This window comes from Brassica napus, chromosome A9 (assembly GCF_020379485.1).
Source record: "Brassica napus cultivar Da-Ae chromosome A9, Da-Ae, whole genome shotgun sequence".
Taxonomy (NCBI): Eukaryota; Viridiplantae; Streptophyta; class Magnoliopsida; order Brassicales; family Brassicaceae; genus Brassica; species Brassica napus.
The window spans coordinates 20,829,912-20,843,262 of NC_063442.1; the positions used below are offsets into that span (position 1 = coordinate 20,829,912).

At 37.0% G+C, this 13,351-nt stretch overlaps 1 protein-coding gene across 1 annotated transcript; it reads right to left on the minus strand.

Annotated features, from left to right (window-relative positions):
* Positions 1 to 921: 921 nt before the first annotated feature.
* Positions 922 to 5,377, minus strand: LOC106381096 (WAT1-related protein At4g08290). The gene is made up of 7 exons (XM_013820955.3): positions 5,090 to 5,377; positions 4,907 to 4,969; positions 4,653 to 4,769; positions 4,174 to 4,420; positions 1,658 to 1,816; positions 1,429 to 1,580; positions 922 to 1,342 (listed from the first exon to the last, which is right to left on the minus strand). The coding sequence occupies exons 1-7, from the start codon at positions 5,281 to 5,283 to the stop codon at positions 1,123 to 1,125; spliced, it is 1,152 nt and encodes a 383-aa protein (XP_013676409.1). The 5' UTR covers positions 5,284 to 5,377; the 3' UTR covers positions 922 to 1,122.
* Positions 5,378 to 13,351: the final 7,974 nt, after the last annotated feature.

The window sequence follows — 13,351 nt, forward strand, 5'->3', positions numbered from 1 at the left end:
ACCTTTTTTCGTCTTTTTCGTCTATTGCTAAACGAGTTGCGTTTTACTGTTTGTGTTATACGATTTCCTTTGTAATCACGTTTCCAGACAAGCTTCATGTATGCTTTTTATTTTGGAATGCTCATACCCAAATTCGAAATAATATCTATTGTTTTCTAAATTTGTTTTGTTATATTTCCATATTTTCCACATTTATTTGGTCACTTGTCTTCAGCTGTCGCAGAAAATCCGGACCTCAAAGAAAGTAATGTTTCCTTTGCTTTCCTCCAATTAGGTAGATCGGCAGTGTGAATTTTGGTTTCCATTGTCGTAATAGGGGATGAATGACTATTTAACAACGAAACGGACAGTTGTTAACCTTCTGTTTTCTTGTAGTATATATATACATATATATATATAGAGGCCTTGAATAAAAGAGAAATGTCTCTAAAATATCATTTACATATAAATTAAAGGATAAATAAATTATATAAAAGAACACACAAAATAGTAACAATCAAAAGAGGGCTCAACCTAGAGAGCCTTTGGTCTTAAATATCATACAAAATCAATCTATATATATATATTTTTTATAATCTAAGGTGTACGGCGGGTTGAAATCCAACCGACTAATTAATTTATGAGGCTTGCCTACCGATGCAAGACATATGCGGTTGCTCTGAACAAAAATTAAATACATATTTCGTTTGGCAGCACAATTACACAAACATGTATATTTGAAATGATAGATTTCAAATTCGGAGGGCTTAACACTTTTCCAAATCTGTCATACCACGTTTGTGTAGTTGACAATGTTTAACTTGAAGCAAATGATTCACTTGTCTTACTGAAGGACCCTGATTGTTACAATTCAAAATAATATTTTGAGCAAATTTTTTGTAAATCATACCCACTTCCCAAAAGCAGATGAGGAACAATAAATAATGTGAGTACAAGTTACATCCTTGTTAATTTTATTCATTAACTTTTATTCATATTATGTTTCAGCACTAGATTCTACGAGACTGTTAAAATATATAAATAACATAAACTCATGTCATTTGCACACAAATACATATATGTATATGTATTGTTTATGCATACTGCAAGACAAATATTGATTGGTTTTCTTTTCTAATTTTCTTATATTCCAAATGTTCGACTATGCGCACCAGCGGGAAAGGTTACATTGCTGACATCATCTATAGAAGAATCCAACTTGTCATTGTTAACTTGAATTCTGATCGGTAGTTCTTGAAGGCTATTCTTCTCAGGCATAGCTAATACTGATACGTCATAGTCCTTACCTTTTCCCCAAACAACCAAATACAAACCCATGGCAATCACTGTCCCTCCTATTACGCTGCAACAAAAAGAAATATAAGAAACACATAGATGTAGTTTTAAGTTCATAAACAATTGCAAGATCTCTTTATTCGTCTAACATACCATCCGTAATGTATTTGTTCATGGAGAATAAAAGAAGCAAGGAGAGCTACAAGAATCATGCAAAGAGGGTTAAAAGCAGTGACGAAAACCGGCCCTCTCGTTCTCATAACCATCCCTTGCACGTAGTAGGTTAAACCCGAGCTTACTATACCCTTCATTAAAGAGAGTTTTGATCAATATTTTATTTTTGTGAAGTGCTTAGCTGACTAAATTTAAAATTTATAGTTACCGTATAAAGAGGTGCTAAAAGTCTTGCATCCCATCCAACCGCCCATCCCCTGGAGTGGCGCTCCACTACGAGAGCTACTACGGTGCTTTGGACTGCCCCAGATAGGCATATTAAGGCTGATAGTGAAAGATCCGCAGGATATGTCTTTATTGTTATGGACTGTATATCAAATATACATATGTTTTAAGCAGTACCAGAGCTTGACCCGCGTGGAGGATTTAACTTGTGCTCAACGAAACTCATACAAAATTGGTTTTATAAAAAACTCATGTATATTTTATAATATAGATGAATAGTACAATTATAAAAAAACTCATAAAAAGCTGGTTTTATAATATAGATATTTGATAATAAATTTTTTTGTGCATAATATTATATTAAAAATTTTATAACTTGATGTAATTTGATGTAATTGTACTATTAATCTATTAACCATTTTTTTGTTAATTTAATTTAAAATGAAACAACATACTAAAAATCAATTTTATAATATAGATGAATAGTACAATTATAAAAAACTCATAAAAAGCTGGTTTTATAATATAGATATTTGATAATAATTTTTTTTGTGCATAATCTTATATTAAAATTTTTATAACTTGATGCAATTGTATGTAATTGTACTATTCAACTATTAACCTGTTTTTCTTTGTAATTTTAATTTAAAATGAAACAACATACTAAAAATTAATTTTTTGCATTAGTTTTCGGTGAATTATTATTAATTTTATGATATTATTTTCTTAAAAATTGAATACTTGAAATTTTTATATTTGACTAAACTAAATAGGATAATACAATATTTTAAAATTATTTTATATATAATATACTATATATTTCAACGACCATTATAATTAATTAATTTAAATTGATTTTAAATGCATTGGCAAAATCTGTAAATAAAAAAAATACAAAAAACATTTAATTTATTATAAATACAATGGTTAAAGTGTAAATGAAAGAAAATATATAATCTCCTATCTATGTTTCTAAACAATTCTTTTTATCTTACTAGGGTCGGCCCGCCCTACGGGCGGGATATTAGTTAATTTGATATTCACTAAATGCTCGAGTTGAAATTTGTTTTAAGATTCAAGAATTTGGTTATCTGTTATGTGTTACTTATTAGTATGCGGTGATATAGTTGTTTTTCGATTATTCTTGCTTTGATATTGTATCAAATTAACTAATTGTCCAACTCATAATTATAGATGTACAAATGTGGATTTGTGATAAAGTTTGATGACAATACTGTTTTTTTTTTTAATTCTTATTCATAGTGGAGTGTGCATGTGTCAGAAAGAGGTCTATATCAACTTTTATGTTTTTGCGTATGAATTTTAAATATATATTATTTTGTATAATGCATACTTGCTCTACAACATTTGCTTGTAGACTAAAAAAACTGTTTTCTATATTTTTAAAAGAGAAAATATTTAGTCTAGAATATAACATGGATATATGTATTGACTATATATAGAAGTTGGGTGTTATTTTAAAATGATATATGTATAGAGGTTTTTCAACCATTACTTCATTGGCACAAAACATTTATAACTGCAAATACCTTTTTTTTAAAGTAAAACTAATAAAAGCGTGTACAACAAATGTATTTTGATATATATTATATGCATCAAGTTATAAAGGTTGGAAACATTGCAAAACTGTTTGGAGCAAAGTTTTTAACTTCACGATCTTCATCTTGACATTAGTCCAGTGCCGGCCCTGGCCACAAGCAGAAGAAGCATGGGCTTCCAGCCAACACGATAATAAGTATTTTCGCGGCTTCATATTTATAAAAAGTGATTTTAGCCTAGTGGTTCTAAGAGAAATTATCAGTGCTGGAGATGTTGGGTTCAATTACCCCTGACAGCTTTTTGTTTTATTTTGGCCTCAAATATAAAATGGGACACGTGTCACTCACATAACGCACGACTTGATGACGTGACATCACAGGAGGGAGGCGAACATATTTTTATATATATAGATTATTCATATTTTTAAACAGTACTTCAGTTTTAATAAAATAGATATACATGTATCGTTGTATCAACTATCAACCACGCGGTATACACATAAACCTTCTGTTTATTGTTTTTTACACAAAACTTTGATTTTTCCTAAAACAAACGCTTGTCAATATGAAACATGCGGATTCGAATACAGGGACCGACACAGTGATGGTACTAACATAAACCAATATGTTGAATATCCTGGTGTCTTATTACAATGTTTCAACTAAGAGGATTTTTAGCAATTGTGTATTTAATGCAAATGCGATGTTATATATAGGGACTCTGTAATGCATATTGATGTTGTAAGATATGTAGGGAATTTGTTTTATGCAAAACTATCGGGTCCTAGCTATATACATATTAAAAAAAAACCTATATACACATATTTTAAAGTGTAAAATACTTATACATTTAATTTTTAAATCTAATTGGTCTGGAGATTGAAACGAAATAATGTATGATCAAAATAAAATAAAATAAAATAAACAGTAAGGAGAGTACCTGCAAAACATAGAAGCAAGACCAAGCAACACAACCGAGGAGTATCAACAAGGTTCCACCAACCCAATGATTATGGTCTTGTGAACTGTTGCTATGTTCGTTGTGTTGATTCGTATTTGGGTTAGACCATTGTAAAGGAATAAGTGGACCTTTGTACAATGTCATGACCAATGCCCCTCCAAGAGCAACCAATGTCCCAATTATCTTTGCTTGGCTTCGTACCTCTGCTATATTCACTTTCTCCATTCTGTTCACATATCACCGTTTCCAGGTAGTTTAAACATGTGTTTTCGTTTTATATAACTAGGATCTTAGACTGAAATCCAGGGGATACTCTTTCATTTTAGATATTCATAGTGATTACCACAATTAAAATAACATTGAGAGGACTCGAAAGTACTCTGCTAGTCCTCCAAGCGAATTCTTTTCCCATTGAAACATAATAAGTGAGCTTAATATGTGTCTCAACCACTGATTACCTTAGAATCCAAGCGATTATGAAAGTGACAGAAGGAAGAACGTTCATGATAGCAGATGTATATGTTGCTGATGTCATGTTCATCCCCAAGTAACCAAAACCCTGGTCCAATATTGGCCTACAGAGGCCGGTACAAAAGCATGTATTAAGGGTATCTTTCTGAAATATCATCGCTCTGTTTTTTTTTCTTCTTAGTTTACAAACATAATGATTTTTTTCGATATAAGTGCTTAAAAGGAGAAGATTAATTCTTACTCTAAAAAGCCGAGTAACACTATTTTCCAGAAAACCGATAGTGTCATCTTCGGCCTCACTTTCCTGTAAAATCAAAATCAAGCCCATTAAGAAAAAAAGTAATCAAATTTAAACCATTGTTGTTTTCTTAATCCATAAAATATGTAATATAATATAATTATTGCATGTTTTACATGGATTGACCTTTCAAAGAAGATTGCAAAAGGTGCGAGAACAAGAGCAGCAACAGCATTGCGGTACACAATCAGAACGTAACGATTCTGGCCTTGATTGAGAGTGGCCATAATGACAATATACGTTCCTGCTCCTCCAAATTGCAAAAATATCATTAACAAAAATGGTCTAAAGTTTTTGATGATCGTACTTACACCCTCCATGGTTATTGATTCTTTTCTTTTTGTGTTATTGAAGTTAAATTTTCTGAATGTTAAGAAGTGTCAGAGCTGATGGGGAAAATATGATGAGCGAGTCATCTTAAATAAAACATCAAAAAGGTGATACAGAGTTTTAGATAAACATGAGAACTTGTTTTTCCTCTGATCGAGAGTGATTAACTAAAGAAACAACGTCTTTTATCAAAAATAAAAAGAAAAAGAAAAAAGAAACACAATAAAGTGTATACCGTGTATATGCATATCTATAAGGCCACGACCGATAGGATACGATATTCAATAATGGTAATAATTTTATTTTGGATGGGTATGGGTTCATTCAAGCAATCGTAAAGCAGACAATAATCCATATAGGCTTTGATAATTATTTTGCTAACACACATATCTTGCTCACGTCATTTTTTTATTATTTGTTTGTGCTTTGCCAAACTTGATAAACATATAAACCGGAAAGCTACATTTCTAATACTGGAGCCAAATTTCACAATCACAGAACGTCAGAACGTAACGTCTTCGGATTTTGAGCAAACCGTTATGAACTTGTAGTTATTTGAGTATGATTCTCGTTTTCTTTATAAGAAAAGTAGGAGAAAATGTATTTTAGGTTAGGATGTTTATACTTTAGTTACTTCCATTTTTTATTTACCGTAGGAGATGGACATATATCTACTAAACCAATTGATAGACCATGGACAGCTAGCACCGTGCGAACGTTGTTTTCAGGAGCCTAAGGCAATTTGTTTTCTTTTGACAATATTTAAGGCAATTTTTTTTTCAAATGATCTTTTCATTTAAGATTTTGGTATGTTCACATAAAACTAAAATATAGAAAAAAATATACAATCAAACTTTTTATGTACAGTATGTATGTAAACATATATAACACTAACTAATGCATTTATATGTAAAATGGGGCCGTAAATATGAACTAAAAATTATGGAGCCTAAAGCCATTGCCTTTTCCAACAAGGAGTAAGCACGGTTCTGACAATGGATTTGACCTACTTTTACCTGTGGTTTATAAGTGTTTTAATTACTAATTATTATATTATAGAGTCTATTTATAGTATTTATAGGACCATGAGTGATTTGGAGGAAAATGATGATTTTGGAGCATTTTGGAGATATTTGGAGTAAACACCCGAGATGAACATCGAGCTCGATCATCGGTTGATAATGAAGAGGAATGATCGATTGATGTTCACATTGACAACGATCGACAGCGAAGCGCAAAAAGCCTGTTTGGTCACAGCCGACTTAGAGCCCAAGTCTTCACCAATTTACAAGATTACCCCTGACGAGTTTTAACCTAATTATATAAGCTTTGCCAACATGTTAGAGGCAGAGTGTGCTTTCTTGAATTTCTATTTTCACAGCAAATGTTTTCTAGGATTTTAGTAGATTGGAGAGAAGATCCAAAGTTATTTGTAATTGGAACTCCATTGTTATCTATCTATTATTCTAATGCAGGTTTCATACCTATTTGCTGTTATGAATTGTTTGGCCATGTCTGAGAAGTTCTCTTGGTAGATTTTACGGTTTAAATAGGTTATGAGGGATTAGCCCCAACTATAGATTGCTAAGTTGTGATATTAATCATTAGGATTATCATTAATGCGTGATTCTAGATTAGCAACCTAGAACTTGCCCTAGGATTGTTAGATATAAGCGATACCTTTCATCTCATCCTGAAACCATTCTAATTGAGCTAAGATCTTGCTAAGAGTAAGGTGAGATCTTATCTAGTGAGCTTAGTGAATACATTCAACCAGCGCATTAACGCTTGACCAACAACATCGATCGAAATTCAAATAGAATAATTGGTAAACGTTTCGAATAGTGAATCGATCGATATTCATATAGAATCATCGATCGACACTTGTCAATAGAAGAACCTAGAAAACGAGAGCCTAGTGGTTCGTTTATAAGTGTTCAGCTCTACAATATCATGCATACAACTTGTTAGGCATCTATAGGATTTATAATTCCAAATTTTCTGAATAAAAACCCAAAGTCTGGCTATTTCCTTTTAAGCACCAAAACCGCAACCAATCAATCGAGAAATTACTTTCTCAACAACTACAACTTTACATTTAAACAATTAAATCATCTAGCTTAACAAGTCTGATTAGATTTATTAGGTTCCCTAGCTCCTTGTGGATTCGATCCTTAAGTACTACAATTGAACCTCTTATTTAGGAGAGTAAAATAAATCCTTAGGGTAATTTGAGTGATATCAATTTTGGCGCCGTTGTCAGGGAGTTTTGATCGCCTATTAGATTTGATTCTTGTTAAGTTAAAAACCGTTTTTTGACAAAAAAAAATTTTCTTGGCTTTTCAGGTACATGCCTAGCAGTAACAGAAGCAACAAGAAAACTCAACTGCTATTCTCATCAGATTAGATGATATGCTTGATGAGTTACATGGTTCTTGCATATTTTCTAAAATTGATTTGAAAAGTGGATATCATCAGATCAGGATGAAAGAAGGAGATGAGTGGAAAACTGCTTTTAAAACTAAACATGGCTTGTATGAATGGTTAGTTATGCCATTTGGATTAACCAATGCTCCTAGTACAATCATGAGACTGATGAATCATATTCTTAGGTCTTTCATAGACATCTTTGTTGTTATGTACTTTGATGATATATTAGTTTACAGCAAATGCTTAGAAGATCATATAGAACATCTTAGGGCTGTTTTGGATGTTTTGAGAAAAGAAAAGCTTTATGCCAATATAAAGAAGTGTACTTTTTGCACAGATAACTTGGTCTTGCTAGGTTTTGTTGTAAGTGCAGATGGTGTAAAGGTGGATCAGGAGAAGATCAAAGCAATACAAGAGTGGCCGAGTCCAACTACAGTGGGAGAAGTAAGGAGTTACCATGGACTGGCAGGTTTCTATAGGCGCTTTGTGAAGGATTTCAGCACTCTAGCAGCTCCCCTGACTGAGATAATCAAGAAGGATGTAGGATTCAAGTGAGGAGAAGTTCAAGAAGCCGCATTCCAACTCCTTAAAAAAAAGCCTACTCAATCTCCTCGTCTCATACTTCCTGATTTTTCTAAAACATTTGAAATAGAATGTGATGCCTCAGGAATTGGAATTTGTGATGTGTTGATGCAGGATAAAAGACCTATTGCATATTTCAGTGAGAAACTCAGTGGAGCTACTCTCAACTATGCCACTTATGACAAAGAAATCTATGCCTTGGTGAGAGCTCTACAGACTTGGCAGCATTATCTTTGGCAAAAGGAGTTTGTCATTCACACAGACCATGAATCTCTCAAGTACCTCAAAGGACACAGCAAGCTCAGCAAGAGACACGCTAGATGGGTAGAATTCATTAAAACCTTCCCTTATGTGATCAAATACAAACAAGGTAAGGAAAATATAGTTGCTGATGCACTATCTAGAAGGTATGTCCTCCTGAATACTCTTGATGTTAAGTTGCTAGGCTTTGAGCAGATTAAAGAAATGTATGAATCTGATCCTGACTTTCAAGAAGCTTATAATTCATGTGCTAAGTATGCTGCTGGACATTATTTTAGGCAGGATGGATTCTTATTCTATGACAATCGCTTATGTGTGCATAATTGCTCTTTGAGAGATTTATTTGTCAGGGAATCCCATGGAGGAAGCTTGATGGGTCATTTTGGTATAGCAAAAACTCTTAAAGTTTTGCAGGATCACTTTTACTGGCCACACATGAAATGAGATGTTGAGAGAATCTGTGGTAGATGCACCACTTGCAAGCTTGCCAAATCTAAGGTTCAACCACATGGTTTGTACACTCCTTTACCTATTCCTACTCACCCCTAGAATGATATATCTATGGATTTTATTGTGGGTTTGCCAAGGACCAAGACAGGTAAGGATTCTATCTTTATAGTTGTGGATAGGTTTTCAAAAATGGCACATTTCATTGCTTGCCATAAAACTGATGACGCATTGCATGTTGCTAACCTGTTCTTTAAAGAAATTGTGTGCATTCATGGAATGCTTAAGACTATAGTTTCTGATAGAGATACTAAGTTTTTTAGTTATTTCTGGAAGACTCTTTGGTCTAAGCTAGGTACTAAGCTGTTATTCTCTACTACATGTCATCCACACACTGAGGTAGTTAATAGAACTCTTGGAACTCTCTTGCGGGCATTCATTAAAAAGAATCTGAAATCATGGGAAGAGTATTTGCCACACTGTGAATTTGCTTATAGTCATGCTCAGCATTCTGCTTCTAAGTATTCTCCTTTTGAAATTTTTTATGGGTTCAATACCATCTTACCTTTGGATCTAATGCCTTTACATGAGTGTGAAAGGGTGAGTATGGATGGGAAACATAAAGCAGAAATGGTGCAGCAGATTCATTGTGGGAACCGAAATTCGCACTGTCCATTTCCGTTTAAATAACGAAAGTAGGAGAGCCCTAATTTTCCAGAGGTCCCGGATATCTGCTATTGCCACACGCCAGGCAATCAGAATACGAAATAAAGACGATAAAGTATAAGAAATCGTAAAAAGAGAGCAAAGTAAATCTTATTCCGAATTCGCGTTTGAGCGTTACAAAAAGGTAAAAGGATGGGCTACGAGAGCTTTCGGCGAGATTCCTAGTTCTAAATCCCTAAGACGGCAACAACCTAATTGAGTCGCAACTTGAATAACAAAAACGGAAAATTGCCTAAACTGCTCTAAGTGCTAATTTTGCTATCAAAAAAGTTCTCTCCTGCTGCCTCTCGCCTAGGACTCCTTATATACTCCCTCCTAGGTCGGTTTACGCTTTCCTATTCTGCCCTTAAGCCGTCATAGCTTAAAAATGGAGATATTCCATTTTTCCCGATCTTCGTAATTATCTTCCAAAACTTCGTATTTATCCGCGGAAACTTGACATTTATCTTTTCTTGCGAACCATGCATAACTCGTCCCACGGTTTACGAGCTTTTGGGTTAATAAATTGTAAGTGGGCTTTGAGTCATGTCTTAGGTCTCTTTGGGCCGTTTTTTGACTCAAAACGTTTATTACGACTTATTTTGATAAAAACGAACTTTCAGCAGTTTTTATCATAAACTTTGATTGATGACTTCAAATGACAACAAAACATGAAATGGGTTTGCTATGGTCTTCGGGAGATAGCATTAAAGAGTAGACGAGAATACATGGATTCACGTCGTATCGACGTTTCGGAAAAGCTCAGTCGCTATGTAGCGACCGGTTGGAACGCACGCTCGGTCGCTACGTAGCGACCAAGCTTGGCTCGAGCTCGGTCGCCATGTAGCGACCAAGCGGGATGTACGCTCGGTCGCTACGTAGCGACCGGGCGTGGCTCGAGCTTGGTCGCTACGTATTGACTGAGCGGGATGCGCCCTCGGTCGCTATGTAGCGACCAAGCTTGGCTCGAGCTAGGTCGCTACGTAGCGACTGAGCAGGACGCGTGCTCAGTCACTACGTAGCGACCGAGTTTGGTTCGAGCTCGGTCACTATGTAGCGACCGAGCGGGATGCGCGCTCGGACGCTACGTAGCGACCGAGCTTTGCTCGAGTTAGGTCGCTACGTAGCGACCGAGCGGTACGCGCGCTCGATGGCTATGTAGAGACCGAGCTTGGCTCGAGCTCGGTCGCTACGTAGCAACCGAGTGGGATGGGCGCTCGGTCGCTACGTAGCGACCGAGCTTGGCTTGAGCTTGGTTCGGGTTTTTCTCCGATGTCTCGTGTTCTTTCCACAAAGCTCTTCGTAAAAACAAATCTTTTCCGAAAGAGTATTTGTTGTAGAAATATTCTCACTTTCTTCTTCGGACGTTTTGAGTGTTAACTTCGTTGTAACCGTTTTTGACCCCAACAGATAGCCCCCCAGCTCGTTAGAATCGTGTTTTTGAGACAGGATTCTAGCGCGCGGTTTGGCGATTTAGGCAAAGACAGGCGTATCGGACGAAGTTCAAATTCTGAACTCCGCGGAGAAAAGTCATCTTGAAAGTATATGTTTATTAAAATAAAATAATTCTAAGCTCATACTTCTATAAGTAGTGAGCCCTCATCATTCATTTCCTTCATAATTTCCCTTCCTCAAATCTTCTCTAGCTTCTCTCCTAAATTCTAGCTTTCAACATGTCTTCCTCCCAAGGAGGCAAGAGAAGTTCCGACGTTGAGATGGCCGAGGCCACCTCCCCGGCTCCGATTCCGACTTCCTCCGTTGAAGCGCCAGCTTGCGTCGCCGACCATCTTTTCTTCCAAGAGAAACTAGCTCGTTGCAAAGCCGAGAAAGAGCCAGTTCGAGCTGGTACCGAGTTCCCATCCTCTTATGCTCTGGCCGTTTCTCCGGATCATGGAACCGGGGTCCAGGTTCTGCAGGATGCATGAACCCTCACTTCCACAAGCGTTCCGTGTGTTCCGGATACTTCAATTCTTCCTGCCGGATCGTCCACGACTCCGATTCTTGTCGAGAATAAGGAGAGGGCCGCTGAGTCTATGCCTCCTCCTTCGGCTAGAAAAGAGATCGTCCTAGCGCTGCGTGCTCCTAGCGCTGTTCCAGTTGCCCAGCCTAAGGGCCGGAAGAGGAAGTTTACCAAGGGCGGTGATGGGGAATCTTCGCAGCAAGGAGGCTCGAGTCTAGCGTTGGGACTACGCAGAAAGGTTTGTTGCTTGTTTTGTATTTTTTTGTTTTTATGATTTATTTTTATCCCTAACTCTTTTTTCGTCTCGCAGTTCATGTCACTGATCAACGGGATGATCACTGAGAGCGGTTCTGAGGCCAGTCGTCTTGCTGGGGAATTGACGAGCTGCAAGGTAGATGGTCTAAAACCGAAGCTATGCTGACGACTGTCAAGGATTCTCACTCTGAAAAAGTTTCCAAACTCGAGATTGAGATCGGGGAGCTCGAGAGGGACCTCGGGAAGACGGCAAGTTCTCTTCTTAAGGAGAAGAAGGCCAGGAAGGCCAAATCTTCGGAGGTGCATCGATTCCAGAGTCAGATCGAGAGTGACATAGGCTCGGCAAGCCGCGGGATCGAAGAGGCCAATGATACTCTCCGCTCTAATTTACGGGCTCGTTTGGCGAAGATCTCTGCCTTCCTTGGCTCCCTCGAGCGCATCCGAAGCAGGGATTTGGCCTTGGCGATGATTGAGAGAGGGATGGCTGTGGTTCGGGCGTTCCAGAGCGAGATTCCCCCGTCCTTAGAAGCCGAAGAGACCAGGCTGTCTGCTTGCAAGGGAGATTTGGTAGCTGTGGATGGAGACTTTGATCTCGTCCTAGCTGACCTGAAATCCGCGTGCTTCCGTCCGACGTGTTCAAAAGACCCAGAGGGGAAAGATCCTGTGGTCGGAGAAAATGGAGGCGACGCGTCTCCAAGCTTGGACAAAGCGATGGGTGAAGAGGAAGTTTGAGTTTCAGAAGATGACTATGGTTTCGATCTCTTGTGAGAGATTTTGTTTTTGTTGCCATTTCGGCCTTAAATGGCTTTATTTCATGTTTCGGGACTGGCCTTTTGTGGCTTTGAATCCCTGCCGTTTTGCGGCTTTCTTTTTATGATAAGATGATCAATTTGCGTTTTTCGTGAGTTAGCGTAGGGTGTGGAAGGAAGGTGATGAGTTGTCGTCTCATATCTTTCTTTGATGTGAAATGTTTTGTTCGTGATCTGTTTCGAGAGTTTTTCCGTGAGATCTAGATTTCGCGGGATATCTGAAGACGTCGAACATAAACACGGAGGCATGGTTTTAGGATCTCGTATCTTTTTCATATCATGCCTTGAGATGTTAGAGACCAGTGCGCTGGGTTTAGGGCAAGACCTAGGTTTACTTTCGGTTTTAAGTTTTATGCGGTGACTAGCCGGCTATCGATTTATCTGTCGGAATTTTAACCTGATTCTTACCGATTTAAAGTCCACGATACGTTCTCGGCTTAAACGACTTGTTTGATACGCATCGATCATCTCTCCAGAGACAATTTTTAAGCCAACCAGAAGTGCAAGACCAAAATTTCGGATTTTTTATAGCGCTATTATCCTTGTGTCGGATGGACAAGAGTCATCTTCGTGAGATGGCTATGTCTGTTCAGGACTGTAATAACCCTC

What these genes read in the sequence shown, in the direction of transcription:
- LOC106381096 (XM_013820955.3), bottom strand. Translation starts at nt 5,283, where the DNA reads ATGGAGGGTGTAAGTACGATCATCAAAAACTTTAGACCATTTTTGTTA. An exon ending in ATAATCGCTTGGATTCTAAG is followed by an intron (nt 4,421 to 4,652) that starts GTAATCAGTGGT and finishes ATATGTGAACAG; the next exon opens with AATGGAGAAAGTGAATATAG. An exon ending in GAACAAATACATTACGGATG is followed by an intron (nt 1,343 to 1,428) that starts GTATGTTAGACG and finishes TTTTTGTTGCAG; the next exon opens with CGTAATAGGAGGGACAGTGA.